At 44.7% G+C, this 19,753-nt stretch overlaps 1 protein-coding gene across 1 annotated transcript; it reads right to left on the minus strand.

The window, feature by feature from the left end:
• Positions 1-810: 810 nt before the first annotated feature.
• Positions 811-2,382, minus strand: LOC106575531 (gap junction beta-2 protein). Its single transcript, XM_014152084.2, has 2 exons — positions 1,855-2,382; positions 811-1,386 (listed from the first exon to the last, which is right to left on the minus strand). The coding sequence occupies exons 1-2, from the start codon at positions 2,337-2,339 to the stop codon at positions 1,023-1,025; spliced, it is 849 nt and encodes a 282-aa protein (XP_014007559.2). The 5' UTR covers positions 2,340-2,382; the 3' UTR covers positions 811-1,022.
• Between the last annotated feature and the right edge of the window lie 17,371 nt (positions 2,383-19,753).

A 19,753-nucleotide genomic window follows, 5' to 3' on the forward strand; every position in this document is an offset into this window, starting at 1 on the left:
GTGCACGCGTGGGGGAGGGTGGGGGCGGCGTCGCCCACCCGTCAACCCCCCGTCACCTCCCATCCCACCCTGCCACCCTGCTCTTCCGAAATTCCACACCAGGACTCCAAAATTGTGGATGGCGTCTCCGCGCGCGGGGGGAAAATGATGGCCTTCACTATGTTGGAGAGTTGGCCTAAATGCATATAGATGAGTTATAGTACAGGACTGGATGTTCCTCTCCCATATTATCTGTACGATCTGAACATCTTCTTTGTGCACTTTGTATATTTTTTGTAGTAATCTATTTTACATTTGTGCTATCTGAAAATAATATATATATATATCACATCACATGATTAAGTGCTGGGATGTGCTTCCTCAGGCCCACTAACACGACCACATGATTTACAAACATCTGACCACCCACCATCACCCAAATTGTGAATTGCAGCTTTGCTAAAATGTGTCTCAATGATCAGACAGTATATCAAATATCTAATATTTTTATTTCACAACTTTTTAAAACACACACATCCTCTGTAGGTCATTGCATAAGCCTTTACTCATAGTACTCTACTGTGATTCTGCGAATGCCATTGTCAGTGTATTTACAATATTATCTCTTCATTACCAACATCACAATTCCTGTCTGTCTGTCTGTCTGTCTGTCTGTCTGTCTGTCTGTCTGTCTGTCTGTCTGTCTGTCTGTCTGTCTGTCTGTCTGTCTGTCTGTCTGTCTGTCTGTCTGTCTGTCTGTCTGTCTGTCTGTCTGTCTGTCTGTCTGTCTGTCTGTCTGTCTGTCTGTCTGTCTGTCTGTCTGTCTGTCTGTGAAGGGTCAGTGGCCATGTGTGAATATTGTCCACTAGATGGCGTAGTGACTCCAGTGACTGAAGCGGGAAAGGAGATCTTCTGTGCATGTCTGGAGTGGACTACACAGTGTTTACACATATTTATGATTCGGTGTGTTTGTGTGTGTAGGCTACTTATGTTTTGCACGTCTGTGTGTGCATATGTACGCTATGTCTATAGCTCCCCCGTCCTCACACCGCCTTGCTGCAGGTGGACCCTGACGAAGAGGACGACAACAACTTCTCATTCTTCTTGTTCTGCTGCAGAGTCTTGTCTTTGGAAGAGGTTGAGGAACAGTTTGAACCCTTCTCTTTCTGTTTCCCCCCTCTGCGCCGCGATGACGGGCACCGAGCGATAGCCTTGGCGACCAGGTAGGCCAGTTCGGCCATGTTGAGTGCCATACAGACGCAGGAGGAGGCGGCCATGAAAACGGTGAAGACAGTTTTTTCTGTGGGGCGGGAGACAAAGCAGTCCACCACATTGGGACAGGGCCACTGGTCACACTGGACCAGCCTGGGCATCTGGAAGCCGTCGTACAACACGTATAGAGCATACCTGGAGAACGAAGGTGAAGATAAAGGCTTAGAACTACAGATGTAGCATCTTTATTTGAGCCAGTTTGCTACAGTGGGTAAATAATCCTACAGCAACAGGAAATGTGAATTATTATGTGGATTATAATTATGGACATTTTTGTAAGCGTTGATATATTTTTCGTAAAGGGAAAATCATGTCTGACATTTCAAAGTGGAAATTACAAACTTCAGAAGACTTTTAAACCTCAAATACACTACAAGATTGACATTTCCTGCATTGCGGGAACATTCTTCTGCAACAGGGTGATCAAATTAAGATCCTACATTTGTACATGGTGATATCATGAATCTTGAGGAAGTGCATCTACATCTTATTCTTAAGCGTTTGTATGTAATGGAGGTGGTTCATTGAGCTACACTCAAGTAACTTGTCTGCCTGAAATAAAGATTTGTTAGGCTTTGCTCAGTGAGCTAACACAGTACGTACATGAAGCCTCCCTCGAACAGCAGGCGGAAGACCAGACTACAGGCGTACGTCCACCACAGCGGCCCGGCGATTGGCAGCCTCCGCCTCCTCAGGCTCTCTAGCTCAGCCTCCTGGGCCACCTGGGCCTTGTCGCTGCGGCAACGCCCCCCGACTGAACCCTGCTGCAGGATCTGGCGTTTGTCGCCGTGATGACGGTAGGCCACGTACATGGCGACGAGGAGAGCGGGTGTGGAGACGAAGACAAGCTGCAGACACCAGAGCCTGATGTGGGACACGGGGAAGAAGTGGTCGTAGCAGACGTTCTCGCAGCCCGGCTGCAGGGTGTTGCAGACAAAGTCGCTCTGTTCGTCCCCCCAGACGCTTTCGGCCGCCAGGACCAGCACGGTGACCCGGAAGATGAAGAGGACAGACAGCCACACCTTCCCCAGGCTGGTGGAGTGGCGGTTCACACCAGCCAGCTGGGCGTACAGGGTCCCCCAGGTCATCTCTCCTGCTCCTCTGGCCCAGAACACACACCTCTACCCTGGAGAGAGACCAGAGGAGAGAGGGGGTGAGGGCTGGATCGAAGTAGGGAGAGTTGGAGGGAAGAGAGAGGAAGGAGGAGATAAGAAAACATTAGGTACAGGGTCCCCAGGCTCATTGTTCCTCTGCTGCCCAGGAACAATCCACTCTACTCTAGGGAGAGGAGAAGGGGGGTGAAAGTTGAGGTTAAAAAAAATAAATAGAGAGGGAGGAGAATGAGATGAGAGGAGGAAGATAGAGATGAGAGGAGGAGGAGAGAGAGACAGAGAGAGAGAACTGAATACAGTTGCTTGGCTAGACCAGTGCCAATGCTGTCATGAACTATTGATCCAGCCAACATTTCTAATGTACTACACTCTTAGAAAAAAGGGGTTCTTTGCCTTTCCCCATAGGAGAACCCTTTTTGGTTCCAGGTAGAACCCTTTTTGGTTCCAGGTCAAATCCTTTTGGGTTCCATGTAGAACCCTGGAAAGGGTGGAAGCCGTCATACAACACGACCCTGGAAAGGGTTCTTCATGGAAGCGAAAAGGGTTCTACCTGGAACCAAAAGGGTTCTACCTAGTACCAAAAAGGGTTCTACAAAGGTTTCTCCTATGGGGACAGTTGAAGAACCCTTTTAGGTTCCCCCTAAGAGTGTACAGCTGCGCTATATAGCCGTACTAAGTTTTTATAACTGCACTATAACTGCACGTTACATTCACCTCTCGAAGACACCCAATATTCACATCAATGGGGTTTACATGTTATAATAATAAAATGTCAATAAGTTAGTGTTATTTTTTATATTCACTTCATAAGTTGTTTTTAAAGTGACTTTGAGATTCAATGTGTAATAAAAAGTGCTATATAAAATACATCTATTATTATTATGATAGGTAAATTCAAGACCTTGTGCAAGCCCACAATACTTCCATCATGTGATAACAAAAATACATTTTAAATAACACATCTCCAAAGTTTTTAAAATGTTCCATCTAATGAAACAAATAGAGAAAAAGAAGTCAGCTGACAGAGAACAGAACAACACATCAACCTGCCTTCGTCTCCTTTTCTCTCCTGAGTGTCAGGGAGGCTCCATGTACCCCCACTTCTTCTGCTTGGTTCACTCTGCCATAGTCAGATCCAACAGAGCTCCAGGGAGAGACCGTCTAGGGTGAGACGCAGTCCACTGATTTACCGCTGACTAGAACTGATGTGCTCTGAGCGCTCTCAGAGACTCACCTGAACTGGTGGATTCACCTGCGTGACATCAGTTTCGGGGCGGAGCTGAAATCTGGAGCGACAACAAGTGCAGTTTGAGTGAGTCTTGAGCTGATGTTCCTATGTATAAGAAACACACAAGCCATAGATGTTGTGCTGATCTGCATCTTTCTCTTCTTCACTCAAATATATTTATGTGTGTGTGTGTGTGTGTGTATACTGACTGAGGAGGAGTTCATTCAGTCAGTTTATCAAAAGAGGTTTTGTTTTCTTGTGGTTCTAACCAAACAGCGAATCCCACATTGAGTGATTATACTTCTTTTGGTGTGTGGATGCACAAACCAGGTCTTGATGTCTTTACACTCAAATGTGGTCAAAATGTTGACCAAAGGGAATGTTTTATACACATGAATTTTTAGCTAAATCTAGACTTAAACACTCCACAAAACACATTGAACCCTACCCCAACACAATCCCATCACATCCCCATCCAGGTGCTTGCAAGATCCAGTTTGTTCATGCACCTTGGTTGAACTGCATTGTAGCAGTATACAGTATTCCATCCCAAACACTCCCCTTCTGTCTGAGTGGCTCAGTGGATGAGGTGAAACACTTTCCTTTCTATTCATCTCTGTTCCCTACTCTCTTCTTCCCTCCATTCATCCCTCACTACCAAACTGCTCCCACCAGATTGGGTTTCCCTAATCACCCCCATCCTGCCCCACCAGGATAACAGCAGGGCACAGTGAGGACACACACACACACACACACACACACACACACACACACACACACACACCTATTTCTTGGGGATTGGGGGCGGATGCCCATTGGTAGATTGGGTGTGGACAGAGAAGAGGGGCTGAAGGGTGGGTCACAAACCCTACTGAGGGCAGAGGAAGGAGGGGGTACAGGGCTCGATAGGGCGGAGGTGGGGTGGGTAGTGAGTACAGGCATGGCTTTGTGTGGCTCTTTTTGGCGACAACAACAGTTCTGTTTACCAACGAGGTGAGTTGACACTGGGGTCTGGTGCTGCATGACAAGAGACACAACCAGAGTGATGATAACTGGTAATGTCCTCCTCAGCCAGACGGGATTTGCTCATCTGAGAAATTTGTATCGTATTTAGACTGTGTGTACCGTATTGAGACCGTGAGTGTGCATCGTATTGAGACTGAGTGAGTGTGCATCGTATTGAGACTGAGTGAGTGTGCATCGTATTGAGACTGAGTGAGTGTGCACCGTATTGAGACTGAGTGAGTGTGTATCGTATTGAGACTGAGTGAGTGTGTATCGTATTGAGACTGAGTGAGTGTGTACCGTATTGAGACTGAGTGAGTGTGTATCGTAGTGAGACCGTGAGTGTGTATCGTATTGAGACCGTGAGTGTGTATCGTATTGAGACCGTGAGTGTGTATCGTATTGAGACCGTGAGTGTGTATCGTATTGAGACCGTGAGTGTGTATCGTATTGAGACCGTGAGTGTGTATCGTATTGAGACCGGAGTGTGTATCGTATTGAGACTGAGTGTGTATCGTATTGAGACCGTGAGTGTGTATCGTATTGAGACCGTGAGTGTGTATTGTATTGAGACCGTGAGTGTGTATTGTATTGAGACCGTGAGTGTGTATCCTATTGAGACTGAGTGTGTGTGTGTGTGTCTCTGTACATGTGCATGTGAAGCAGCACATTCCATGCACATGTAACAAGGGATGCATAACTGTCTGATTTGTTAACTTCGTCAGATCAATTAGATCCAATCTGAGCTTTCACCCTGTGGTGATCGCTATCTATATTTCTATAGCATGTTTTTGTGTAACAGGAAGATTAATGTGCATATTCATTTTTTCAACACTTCTCTACACTTGGCACGGGTCCTAGTCAGATCTCATTAAAGATCAACCTCTCACCATTTGCAGGTACATAGACACACATGTTGGAGTGTAGGACTCGTCACCTCAGCAGATTTTCTGCTTCATTTATCCCATTTATATGATGGCTCCAAATCTGGTTTACCCTATTGGAAGATCATAACACCCTCCACCAATTCCACTGTCTAGCATTTGTATATTCACTTCCTGTTGAACGCAGAATGAGGGAGAGCTCGGTTTGTTGTTTTGGAAAGTTTTGAAAGTCTATTTAAAAGTTTCTTAGTAGCTAGTTCCTTTTTGAGTTTAGATTCTGCGACGCGGTTGGCATCAGTTGCTTGGACCGCTGCCCTCTGTCCAGTGATCCTGCCAACCCAGGGTCTGAGGAGCTGCTTGGCGTAGCAGCTAGCCTATCAAAATAGCTGGGTTTTCTTGAGGGCTTGAACGCAGCACGTGACGCTGTTAGCCATTGTAGCTGGGACCGCGGCTTGTGGCTGTCTAGATCTCTGCTGTTTGTTGTTTTCAATCTTCCCTGCAACCTGCCCTGTCTGGAACTGCGAGGAGTTACAGCGTAACCTGTGTTGCTACCATGACAAAGACCAAAGCGGGCGGGAGTACCTTTGAGGACAGTGGTGTCTCTCTATCACAGGGGAAGGATCTTTTAACAAACAAAAAGAGTTCTACAAGCAGTTGTCACAACAATAAGAAAATAGCTTCAAGTATTTTGTCCAAATACTGGTGGAGTCAACTAATAAAAGAATGGAGGACCTGACCGGAGAGATCCAGGACCTGAAGAACAGTTGGCAGTTCTCCCAGGGTCAGCTCGATGACTTTAAACATGAGAACGGAAATATGACTGCATTCTGTATGTCATTGAGAGAGGACATTAGTTCTGTATGTGAATCCATGACAACAATGACGGAAAAAATCTGATTATCTTGAGGGACATTCAAGGCAGAACAACATGGCTGTGGACGGAACTGCAGAATCTCCACATGAGACCTGGACGGAGTCTGAGGACAAAGTGATCTCGGAGAAACTGAAGATGGACCACAGGAAGATTGAGGCAGAGCACGCTCACAGATCTGGAAAACCCACCACCAGCCCAGGTGACAGGCCCAGGCCGATAGTGGTCAAGATCCTGAGATTCAAGGACAAGGTAGCTGTTCAGGAGAGCCAAGAACTTCAGAGGAATGTATATCTTCCTCAACTAGAACTATCCGGAAGCTGTGCGCCAGAAGAGGAAAGAACTTATCCCAGCCATAAAAGCTGCCAGAGCGCGTGGGGACATTGCTTACATCTGCTTATGACAGGGTCATTGTCCACCCTCCCTCCCAAAAGCCTGGAAGGGATGAGAGAGCCAAGCCTGAATCATAGCTTCAACCCTGCAGCACACACACACACCAACTGATTAATGGACTGCTGAATGTATATATTTGTCTCTTGCTTTGTTTGCTCTTTTCCATATTATGTCTCTAATATGCTACCCAGGAAAGGGCTCAAAATAGCCCATATTAATACATGTAGCCTTAGAAATAAGGTTTATGAAATCAATAACTTGCTAACATCAGATAACATTCCTATATTAGCCATTTCTGAGACTCACTTACGTAATTAATTTGATGACACAGCAGTAGCAATACAAGGACATAACATCTACAGAAGAGACAGGAATGCTTATGGGGGAGGTGTTGCTGTATATATATTCAGAGCCATATCCCTGTAACGCTTATAGAATGTCTTATGCAAGTGTTATTGAAGCGTTGTGGTTGCAGGTTCTCTTGGCACATCTAAAGCCTCTTCTTTTGCAGTGTTGCTGTAGGCCACTAAGTGCTAACAGTGGGTATCAAAATAATGTGTGAAATGCTTGATAGTGTATGTGATGTAAACAGAGAGGTCTACTTTCTTGGGGACCTGAATAATTGACTGGTTTTCATCAAGCTGTCCACTCAAGAGGAAGCTTTTCACTGTAACCAGTGCCTGTAATCTGGTTCAGGTTATTAATCAATTTACCAGGGTATTTACAAACACTACAGGAACAAGATCATCCACATGTATTGATCACATTTTTACTAATACTGTAGAACTTTATCAAAAGCTGTATCCATACCCATTGGATACAGTGATCACAATATAGTGGCTATATCCAGGAGTGCCAAAGTTCCAACAGCTAGGCCTAAAATAGTGTATAAGAGATCATACAAAATATTTTGCTGTGACTTTTATGTGGATGATGTAGAAAATATTTAATGGTGTAATGCGATTAATGAGGAGCATCCAGATGCTGCACTTGATGAATTTATGAAATTGCCTCTTCCAATTATTGTTAAACATGCACCTGTTAAGAAACTGAGTGTTAGAAATGTTAAGGCTCCATGGATTGATGAGGAATTGAAAAACGGTATGGTTGAAAGAGATGGGGCAAAAGGAGTGGCTAATAAGTCTGGCTGCACATCTGACTGGCTGACTTACCCCAAATTGAGAAATTATGCGACTAAACTAAAAAAAAAGAATAAATTGTATTATGAAGCCAAGATCAATGATATAAAGAATAATGGAGAAAAAAAAACCTTTGGGTACTTTAAATGAAATGATGGGCAGAAAGACAAATTCATCTCCATCTTTCATCGAATCAGATGGCTTATTCATCACAAAACCATTTGATGTTGCCAACTATTTGAATGATTACTTCATTGGCAAAGTGGGCAAACTGAGGCAGGAAATGCCAACAACGAACAGTGAGCCATCGTATTCAAGCATAAAAAAATGAATAATGAAAGAAAAGTTTTAAAAGTTTTAATTTTGTCAATAATGACAAACTTCATGGCATTGACAACTTATATGGAAAGCTACTGAGGATTGTAGCTGACTCTATAGCCACTCCTATCTGTCATATCTTTAATCTGAGACTAGAGCAAAGTCTTTGTCCTGGAGGGAAGCCAAAGTCATTCTGCTACCCAAGAGTGGTAAAGCGGCCTTTACTGGTCTTCCTTGTGGCTCAGTTGGTAGAGCATGGTGTGTGCAATGCCAGGGTTGTGGGTTTGATTCCCACGGGGGGCCAGTACAAAAAAATGCATTAAATTAAATGTATGAAATGTATGCATTCACTACTGTAAGTCGCTCTGGATAAGAGCGTCTGCTAAATGACTAAAATGTCAAATGTAACAGCAGACATATCAGCTTACTGCCAGCTCTTTGCAAACTGTTGGAAAAATGTGTTTTGTCTTTGACCAAATACAATCCTATTTCTCCGTAAAACAAATTAACAACAGACTTTCAGCATGCTTATAGAGAAGGGCACTCAACATGTACTGCACTGACACAAATGCCTGTTGACTGGTTGAAAGAAATTGATAATAAGAAGATTGTGGGAGCTATACTGTTATATTTCAGAGCAACCTTAGACATTATTGACCCTAACCTGTTGTTGAGAATGGCTTTTCAACATCTGCCATATTGTGGATTCAGAGCTATCTATCTAATAGAACTCAGAGGGTTTTATTTTTAATGGAAGCTTCTCTAATTTCAAACATGCAAAGTGGGGTGTACCGCAGGGCAGCTCTCTAGGCCCTCTACTCTTTTCTATGTTTACCAATAACTTGCCACTGTCATTAAACAAAGCATGTGTGTGTCCATGTATTCTGATGATTCAACCATATACACATCATCAACCACAGCTAATGAAGTCACTGAAACCTTAACAAAGAGTTAGTCTGTTTTGGAATGGGTAGCCAGTAATAAACGTCCTGAACATAGACCTCAGCTGAATCTGGTAATGAATGGTGTGGCTGTTGAACAAGTTACTTGGCATTACCTTAGATTGTAAACTGTCATGGTCAAAACATATAGATTCAATGGTTGTAAAGATGGAGAGAGGCCTGTCTGTAATAAAAAGATGCTCTGCTTTTATGACATCGCACTGCAAAAAGCAAGTTCTGCAGGCTCTAATTTTATCTTATCTTTACTATTGTCTGGTCTTGTGGTCGAGTGCTGCAAAGAAAGACCTAGTTAAGCTGCAGCTGGCCCAGAACAGAGCGGCATGTCTTGCTCTTCATTGTAATCAGAGGGCTAATATACAGTTGAAGTCGGAAGTTTACATACACCTTAGTCAAATACATTTAAACTCAGTTTTTCACAATTGTTGACATTTAATCCTAGTAAAAAATCCCTGTTTTAGGTCAGTTAAGATCACCACTTTATTTTAAGAATGTGAAATGTCAGAATAATAGTAGAGAGAATGATTTATTTCAGCTTTTATTTCTTTCATCACATTCCCATTGGGTCAGAAGTTTACATACACTCAATTAGTATTTGGTAGCATTGCCTTTAAATTGTTTAACTTGGGTCAAATATGTCAGGTAGCCTTCCCTCAATAAGTTGGGTGAATTTTGGCCCATTCCTCCTGACAGAGCTGGTGTAACTGAGTCAGGTTTGTAGGCCTCCTTGCTCGCACACACTTTTTCAGTTCTGCTCACAAATTTTCTATAGGGTTGAGGTCAGGGATTTGTGATGGCCACTCCAATACCTTGACTTTGTTGTCCATAAGCTATTTTGCCACAACTTTGGAAGTATGCATGGGGTCATTGTCCATTTGGAAGACCCATTTTCAACCAAGCTTTAACTTCCTGACTGATGTCTTGAGATGTTGCTTCAATATATCCACATAATTTTTCTCCCTCATGATGCCATCTATTTTGTGAAGAGCACCAGTCCCTCCTGCAGCAAAGCACCCCACATGATGCTGCCACCCCCGTGCTTCACGGTTGGGATGGTGTTCTTTGGCTTGCAAGCCTCCCCCTTTTTCCTCCAAACATAACGATGGTCATTATGGCCAAACAGTTCTATTTTTGTTTCATCAGACTAGAGGACATTTCTCCAAAAAGTACAATCTTTGTCCCCATGTGCAGTTGCAAACCATAGTCTAGCTTTTTTTAATGGTGGTTTTGGAGCAGTGGCTTCTTCCTTGCGGAGCGGCCTTTCAGCTTATTTCGATATAGGACTCGTTTTACTGTGGATATAGATACTTTTGTACCTGTTTCCTCCAGCATCCTCACAAGGTCCTTTGCTGTTGTTCTGGGATGATTTGCACTCTTTGCACCAAAGTGTGTTCATCTCTAGGAGACAGAATGTGTCTCCTTCCTGAGCGGTATGATGGCTGTGTGGTCCCATGGTGTTTATACTTGCGTACTATTGTTTGTACAGATGAACATGGTACCTTCAGGCCTTTGAAAATTGCTCCCAAGGATGAACCAGACTTGTGGAGGTCCACCATTTTTTATCTGAGGTCTTGGCTGATTTCTTTTGATTTTCCCATGATGTCAAGCAAAGAGGCAATGAGTTTGAAGGTAGGCCTTGACATACATCCACAGGTACACCTCCAATTGACTCAAATGATGTCAATTAGCCTATCAGAAGCTTCTAAAGCCCTGACATAATTTTCTGGAATTGTCCAAGCTGTTTAAAGGCACAGTCAACTTAGTATTCGTAAACTTCTGACCCACTGGAATTGTGATACAGTGAATTATAAGTGAAATTATCTGTCTGTAAACAATTGTTGGAAAAATGATTTGTGTCATGCACAAAGTAGATGTCCTAACCGACTGGCCAAACCTATAGTTTGTTAACAAGAAATTTGTGGAGTGGTTGAAAAATGAGTTTTAATGACTCCAACCTAAGTGTAGGAAAACTTCAGACTTCAACTGTAAATACTATATATGCCAGTGTCTCTTGGCTATGAGTTGAGGAGAGACTGACTAAATCACTTCTTCTTTTTATAATATCTTCATGTGTTGAAAATTCCAAATTGTTTGCATAGTCAACTTACACACCGCTCTGACACACACACTTACCCCGCCAGACATGGCACCAGGGGTCTTTTCACAGTGCCCAAATCCAGAACAAATTCTAGAAAGCGTACAGTATTATATAGAGCCATTATTGCATGAACTCATATTGCTCAAATGAAAAAAACAGATAAAGCAACACCTCATGGCACAATGCCTCTCCCCTACTTGACCTAGATAGTTTGTGTGTATGTATTGATATGCAGGCGATGTGTGCCATTGTTAAATTGATGTAGTTCTGTCCTTGAGCTTTTCTTGTCTATTAATGTTGTGTATTATGTCATGTTTCATTTTTTGGGTGGACCCCAGGAAGAGTAGCTGCTGCTTCCGCAACAGCTAATGGGGATCCTAATAAATGACCAAATACCAAAGATGTTGAGGTAGTGAGGTACGTTCATTATAACCAAATGTCTACTCTCTGTCATATCACTCCCATCTCTGCCCCCACTAAGCTGACGATGGCGGCCAGTGACGACAGTAATGTGTCCATTACAGTACATGTCTTCAGGTGAGCAGAGAGATGAGGCATTTTAGCCATAATACCCTATGTACTGTTGCTCCATTCAGAAGGAGGAGGCAGCAGTCAGCCACTCATAGCCCAGAGAAAGACCAAATGAACAGTGACTCGCACACACACACATGCATGCACACACACACGTCCAGCACCCGGGCAGCACACACTAAAATAACCAAATTACCTTCAAAATCAGCCTACAGTATACACTTTCAAAGTGTCCACCTCCGCTCTCCATCCCCTCTTTCCCCATCAGTCAGTCACCTTGTTACCAGATTCAGGTACAGTAGTTACAGTAATGTCTCTGTTCTCCCTGAGGCAGAATCAACACCAGCAGGGTTACAAGGCCCCATTGTGTCCATCTGAAGAGAGGAGTTTATACTGTACATTAGAACTAAACACAGGATGGAGGGATTCGGGGGGAATGAGAGAAAATGGAGAGAGGAAACGATCCCTTTTTAGAGAGGAGATGGAGGGGGAGTCATTGATCGTAATCCGGTTATTGCGAAAATAATGAATTGATATCAGTGTCGCGGGAGGGCTCTAAAACACACTGTTATGGGAGACAGAGAAACAGACAGAGATGGAGGGGGGTGAGAGAAACAGACAGAGATGGAGGGGTGGAGAGACAGAGACAGAGGGGTGGAGAGAGAGAGAGAGAGAGACAGAGAGAGAGATAGGGGTGGAGAGAAAGAGAGAGAGAGATGTGGAGAGAAAGAGAGAGAGAGAGAGAGAGAGAGAGAGTGGCGGATAGATTCTTTCAAGTGGATCCATGAGAATTCTGGTGCGGGGCTGCGAGGGGATGGGCCTGGTTGGGGTAAAATGGATGTGATTGTTAGTGAGAGTAGACCCTGGTCATCCAGCCAGCAGCAGAACAGAGGAGGCCAGTGTGAGGGCTCTCTCAGCGGGAAGGATAGACAGTGGGAGAGAGAGGCTCTAGCTGCATGTGACTAAACAGTAGGTTTTGGCCGTGTAGGTGGACAATTACCATTGATCCCAGCCAAGTTAGTTGTGATAGATGAGGGTGGAACATGCTTGACTCTGGTTTCTTCAATACACAGCAATTTGAATACTGATAAACAGTATCAAAGGGTAATCTCATAAAAGGCCAGAAGTCACTTGATGGAGTTGGGTTGACTCAATTCATTTCAAGGCAAAACACGTTTGATATACAGCTGTATTGTGTAACTCCTGATGAGGGAGGTTTGGGCTGATCTGAGAACATGGGTCAGAGGTGATCTACGACTAGACGGTCCCACTCCTGCTGGCATGCCGCACACACAAGCATGCACATGCACACACTTGCATGAGCGCACGCACACAGATGTCCAGGCCAGAGGCTCAGACAATGGGTCTTGCAAAGCAGACTCAACTGCAAACCCATCATGTATATCCAGTACATTTACACACTCACTGAGTCAGTACAGTATGTGGAGATAAGCAGAGGCATACGTAGACACACGCACAACTACAAATACACACACCCGTGCATAGAAATTCACACACGATCTGTATTGATAGATAGTCTACATGCGCACTACATTGCCCACTGTGTCTGGTATGCTTTGTAGACTACTGTATATTGACATGCACTGTCCACACTCCAGCAGACAAATCAATTAATGCATTATGTCAGATTTGAGCTACACCTCAATTGCTGGAAAATGATTATTTCTTAACACAAATGATGATGACAAATGTGAGGTTTCAATAGTGGCTTCTTTCCCCGACAGAGATGGTCGCCTCACTTCAGGTCCTTTGAAAACTATGCAGTTATTAGTTTTTTTATGTATTATTTTATGTATTATTTCTTACATTGTTAACCCAGAAAATCTCAAGTGTTATTACGTACAGCCGGGAAGAACTTTTGGATATAAAAAGCGATGTCAACTTACCAACATTACGACCAGGAATACGTCTTTCCCGAAGCGGATACTTCGTTCGGACCGCCACCCTGGACATGGGATCTTATCCCAGAGGCCGACCCAAAACGCGGTCGCTGCAGGAGAGGCAGACAGAGCGGCCTACTGGTCAGACTCAAAAGGCAAGCACACCATCCACCGCTTCCGAGCATATTACTCGCCAATGTCCAATCTCTAGATAACAAGGTGGACAAAATTAGGGCACAAGTTGCCTTCCAGAGAGACAAAGACTGTAACATTCTCTTTTTCACAGAAACATGGCTCACTCGGGATATGTTGTCAGAGTCGGTACAACCACCCAGTTTCTTCATGCATCGAGCCGACAGAAACAAACATCTCTCTGGTAAGAAGAAGGGCGGAGGTGTATGCCTTATGATTAACGACTCATGGTGTAATCACAACAACATACAGGAACTCAAGCCATTTTGTTCACCTGACCAAGAATTCCTTACAATCAAATGCCGACCGCATTATCTTCCAAGAGAATTCTCTTCGATTATAATCACAGCAGTGTATATCCCCCCCAAGCAGATGCCTCGTCGGCCCTGAAAGAACTTCACTGGACTCTATGTAAACCATACATCCTGAGGCTGCATTTATTGTAGCTGGGGATTTTAACAAAGCTAACCTGAGAACAAGACTTCCTAAATTCTATCAGCATTTCGAATGCGCGAAACGAGCTGGTAGCATTCTGGATCATTGCTACTCTAACTTCCGCGATGCATACAAAGCCCTCCCCAGCCCTGCCTTCGGCAAATCTGACCACGACTCCATTATGTTGCTCCCACCCTATAGACAGAAACTAAAACAGGAAACACCTGTGTTCAGGTCTATACAACGCTGGTCTGACCAATCGGATTCCACGCTTCAAGATTGCTTCGATCATGTGGACTGGGATATGTTCCGGATAGCCTCAGACAATAACATTGATGTATACGCTGACTCGGTGAGCGAGTTTATTAGCAAGTGCATCGGAGATGTCGTACCCACTGTGAATAAAACATTTAAACGTGTTAACCCTCGCAAAGCTGCTGGCCCAGACGGCATCCCTAGCCGCGTCCGCAGAGCATGCGCAGACCAGCAGGCTGGTGTGTTTACGGACATATTCAATCAATCCCTATCCCAGTCTGTTGTCCCCACATGCTTCAAGATGGCCACCATTGTTCCTGTTCCCAAGAAAGCAAAGGTAGCTGAACTAAATGACTATCGCCCGTAGCACTCACTTCTGTCATCATGAAGTGCTTTGAGAGACTAGTCAAGGATCATATCACCTCCACCCTACCTGATACCCTAGACCCACTCCAATTTGCTTACCGCCCCAATAGGTCCACAGACGATGCAATCACCATCACACTGCCATATCCCATCTGGACAAGAGGAATACCTATGTAAAAATGCTGTTCATTTACTACAGCTCAGCATTTAACACCATAGTACCCTCCAAACTCGTCACTAAGCTCGAGACCCTGGGTCTTGACCCTGCCCTGTGCAACTGGGTCCTGGATTTTCTGATGGGCCGCCCCCAGGTGGGGAAGGTAGGAAACAACAGCTCTACCCCGCTGACCCTCTACACTGGGGCCCCACAAGGGTGCGTTCTCAGTCTTCTCCTGTACTCCCTGTTCACCCATGACTGCGTGGCCATGTACGCTTCCAACTCAATCATCAAGTTTGCAGACGACACTACAGTGGTAGGCCTGATTACCAACAACGATGAGACGGCCCTCGGAGGGCCCTCGGAGTGTGGTGTCAGGAAAATAATCTCTCACTCAATGTCAACAAAACAAAGGAGATGATCGTGGACTTCAGGAAACAGCAGAGGGAGCACCCCCCCATCCACATCGACGGGACAGTAGTGGAGCGGGTGGCAAGTTTTAAGTTCCTCGGCATACACATCACGGACGAATTGAAATGGTCCACCCACACAGACAGCGTGGTGAAGAAGGCGCAACAGCGCCTTTTCAACCTCAGGAGGCTGAAGATATTTGGATTGTCACCTAAACACTCAAACTTTTACAGATCCACAATCGAGAGCATCCTGTCGGGCTGTATCGACACCTGGTATGGCAACTGCACCGCCCTCAACCGCAAGGCTCTCCAGAGGGTAGTGCGGTCTGCACACGCATCACCGGGGGCAAACTACCTGCCCTCCAGGACACCTACAGCACCCGATGCCACAGGAAGGCCAAAAAGATAATCCACCCAAGCCACTGCCGGTTCACCCCGCTATCATCCAGAAGGCGAGGTCAGTACAGGTGCATCAAACCTGGGACCGAGAGACTAAAAAACAGCTTCTATCTCAAGGCCATCCGACTGTTAAACATCCATCACTAACATAGAGGCTGCTGCCAACATAGACTCACATCTCTGGCCACTTAAATAAATGGACTTAACAAAGGTATCACTAGTCACATTAAATAACGCCACTTTAATAATGTCAACATATCCTACATTACTCATTTCATATGTATATACTGTATTCTATACCATCTACTGCATCTTGCCAATGCCGTACGTCCATTGCTCATCCATATATTAATATGCACATATTCTTATTCATCCCTTTACATTTGTGTGTATAAGGTAGTTGTGAATTTGTTAGATTACTTGTTAGATATTACTGCGTTGTCGGAACTAGAAGCACAAGCATTTCACTACACTCGCATTAACATCTGCTAACCATGTGTATGTGACCAATAAAATTTGATTTGATTTGATTTGACATGAACTGGGAAGTGAAAGAATATTCTCAGTAGACATCCACTTACAGTAATTTAACCTTATGGAGATTTAGACTATTGAGATGCACCACTGTTCCATAAGAATGGGGTACATTGAAGATGACATTTAAAATGGTTAAGGGTTAAGGTTAGGTACAGGATATGTTTTTTTTTTCTTTACCTTTATTTAACCAGGTAGGCAAGTTGAGAACAAGTTCTCATTTACAATTGCGACCTGGCCAAGATAAAGCAAAGCAGTTTGACACATACAACAACACAGAGTTACACATGGAGTAAAACAAACATACAGTCAATAATGAGATAAGGGAGGTAAAGGCAAAAAAGGCCATGGTGGTGAAGTAAATACAATATAGCAATTAAAACACTGGAATGGTAGATTTGCAGTGGAAGAAAGTGCAAAGTACAAACAGTAGGGGAAGGGGTAGTTGTTTGGGTAAATTATAGATAGGCTATGTACAGGCTATGTACAGGTGCAGTAATCTGTGAGCTGCTCTGACAGCTGGTGCTTAAAGCTAGTGAGGGAGATAAGTGTTTCCAGTTTTAGAGATTTTTGTAGTTCGTTCCAGTCATTGGCAGCAGAGAACTGGAAGGGGAGGCGGCCGAAGGAGGAATTGGCTTTGGGGGTGACCAGTGAGATATGCCTGCTGGAGCACGTGCTACAGGTGGGTGCTGCTATGGTGACCAGCGAGCTGAGATAAGGGGGAACTTTACCTAGCAGGGTCTTTTAGATGACCTGGAGCCAGTGGGTTTGGCGATGAGTATGAAGCGAGGGCCAGCCAACGAGAGCGTACAGGTCACAGTGGTGGGTAGTATATGGGGCTTTGGTGACAAAATGGATGGCACTGTGATAGACTGCATCCAATTTATTGAGTAGGGTATTGGAGGCTATTTTGTAAATTACGTCGCTGAAGTCGAGGATCGGTAGGATGGTCAGTTTTACGAGGGTATGTTTGGCAGCATGAGTGAAGGACGCTTTGTTGCGAAATAGGAAGCCAATTCTAGATTTAACTTTGGATTGGAGATGTTTGATGTGAGTCTGGAAGGAGAGTTTACAGTCTAACCAGACACCTAGATATTCGTAGTTGTCCACATATTCTAAGTCAGAACCGTCCAGAGTAGTGATGCTGGACGGGCGGGCAGGTGCGGGCAGCGATGAGTTGAAGAGCATGCATTTAGTTTTACTTGTATTTAAGAGCAGTTGGAGGCCACGGAAGGAGAGTTGTATGGCATTGAAGCTCGTCTGGAGGGTTGCTAACACAGTGTCCAAAGAAGGGCCAGAAGTATACAGAATGGTGTCGTCTGCGTAGAGGTGAATCAGAGACTCACCAGCCGCAAGAGCGACATCATTGATGTATACAGAGAAGAGAGTCGGCCCGAGAATTGAACACTGTGGCACCCCCATAGAGACTGCCATAGGTCCGGACAACAGGCCCTCCAATTTGACACACTGAACTCTATCAGAGAAGTAGTTGGTGAACCAGGCGAGGCAATCATTTGAGAAACCAAGACTATTGAGTCTGCCGGTGAGGATGTGGTGATTGACAGAGTCAAAAGCCTTGACCAGGTCAATGAATACGGCTGCACAGTATTGTTTCTTAATGATGGCGGTTAAGATATCGTTTAGGAACAGTTTGGGTCAAGAGTGTCCCCCCCTTTGAAGAGGGGGATGACTGCAGCTGCTTTCCAATCTTTGGGAATCTCAGACACGAAAGAAAGGTTGAACAGGCTAGTAATAGGGGTTGCAACAATTTCGGCAGATAATTTTATAAAGAAAGGGTCCATATTGTCTAGCCCGGCTGATTTGTAGGGGTCCAGATTTGCAGCTCTTTCAGAACATCAGCTGACTGGATTTGGGAGAAGGAGAAATGGGGAAGGCTTGGGTGAGTAGCTGTGGGGGGTGCAGTGCTATTGACCGGGGTAGGGGTAGCCCAGTGGAAAGTATGGCCAGCCGTAGAAAATTGCTTATTGAAATTCTCAACTATAGTGGATTTATCGGTGATGACAGAGTTTCCTATCCTCAGTGCAGTGGGCAGCTGTGAGGAGGTGTTCTTATTCTCCATGGACTTTAGTGTCCCAGAACTTTTTTGAGTTTGTGTTGTAGGAAGCAAATTTCTGCTTGAAAAAGCTAGCCTTGGCTTTTCTAACTGCCTGTGTATATTGGTTTCTAACTTCCCTGAAAAGCTGCATATCATGGGGGCTGTTCGATGCTAATGCAGAACGCCACAGGATGTTTTTGTGTTGGTTAAGGGCAGTCAGGTCTGGAGAGAACCAAGGGCTATATCTGTTCCTGGTTCTACATTTCTTGATTGGGGCATGCTTATTTAAGATGGTGAGGAAGGCATTTAAAAAAAATACCAGGCATCCTCTACTGACGGGATGAGGTCAATATCCTTCCAGGATACCCGGGCAAGATTGATTAGAAAGGCCTGCTCGCTGAAGTGTTCCAGGGAGCGTTTGACAGTGATGAGTGGAGGTCGTTTGACCGCTGACCCATTACGGATGCAGGCAATGAGGCAGTGATCGCTGAGATCTTGGTTGAAAACAACAGTGGTGTATTTAGAGGGCAAGTTGGCTAGGATGATATCTATGAGGGTGCCCGTGTTTACGGCTTTGGGGTGGTACCTGGTAGGTTCATTGATAATTTGTGTGAGATTGAGGGCATCGAGTTTAGATTGTAGGATGGCTGGGGTGTTAAGCATGTCCCAGTTTAGGTCACCTAGCAGCACAAGCTCTGAAGATAGATGGGGGGCAATCAGTTCACATATGGTGTCCAGAGCACAGCTGGGGGCAGAGGGTGGTCTATAGCAGGCGGCAACGGTGAGAGACTTGTTTTTAGAGGGGTGGATTTTTAAAAGTGAAGTTCAAATTGTTTGGGTACAGACCTTGATAGTAGGACAGAACTTTGCAGGCTAACACCGCCCCCTTTGGCCGTTCTATCTTGTCTGAAAATGTTGTAGTTAGGATGGAGATTTCAGAGTTTTTGGTGGTCTTCCTAAGCCAGGATTCAGACACGGCTAGGACATCTGGGTTGGCAGAGTGTGCTAAAGCAGTGAATAAAACAAACTTAGGGAGGAGGCTTCTAATGTTAACATGCATGAAACCAAGGCTATTACGGTTATGGTTAGGGTAAAGGTAAGGGTAGGGGTTAAGGTTCCCGAGTGCCGCAGCCGTCTCAGGCACTGCATCTCAGTGCTAGAGGCGTCACTAGAGACTCTGGTTTGATTACAGGCTGTATCACAACTGGCCGTGATTGGGAGTTCCATAGGGCGGCGCACATTTGGCCCAGTGTTGT

The sequence above is a fragment of the Salmo salar genome, chromosome ssa17 (assembly GCF_905237065.1).
Source record: "Salmo salar chromosome ssa17, Ssal_v3.1, whole genome shotgun sequence".
In the NCBI taxonomy this organism is placed as follows: Eukaryota; Metazoa; Chordata; class Actinopteri; order Salmoniformes; family Salmonidae; genus Salmo; species Salmo salar.

Excerpts from the sequence above, each read along its gene's own strand:
- LOC106575531 (XM_014152084.2), bottom strand. The coding sequence starts at position 2,339 with ATGACCTGGGGGACCCTGTACGCCCAGCTGGCTGGTGTGAACCGCCAC. Across the intron at positions 1,387-1,854 it reads CTGTTCGAGGGAGGCTTCAT|GTATGCTCTATACGTGTTGT; the intron begins GTACGTACTGTG and ends TTCGTTCTCCAG.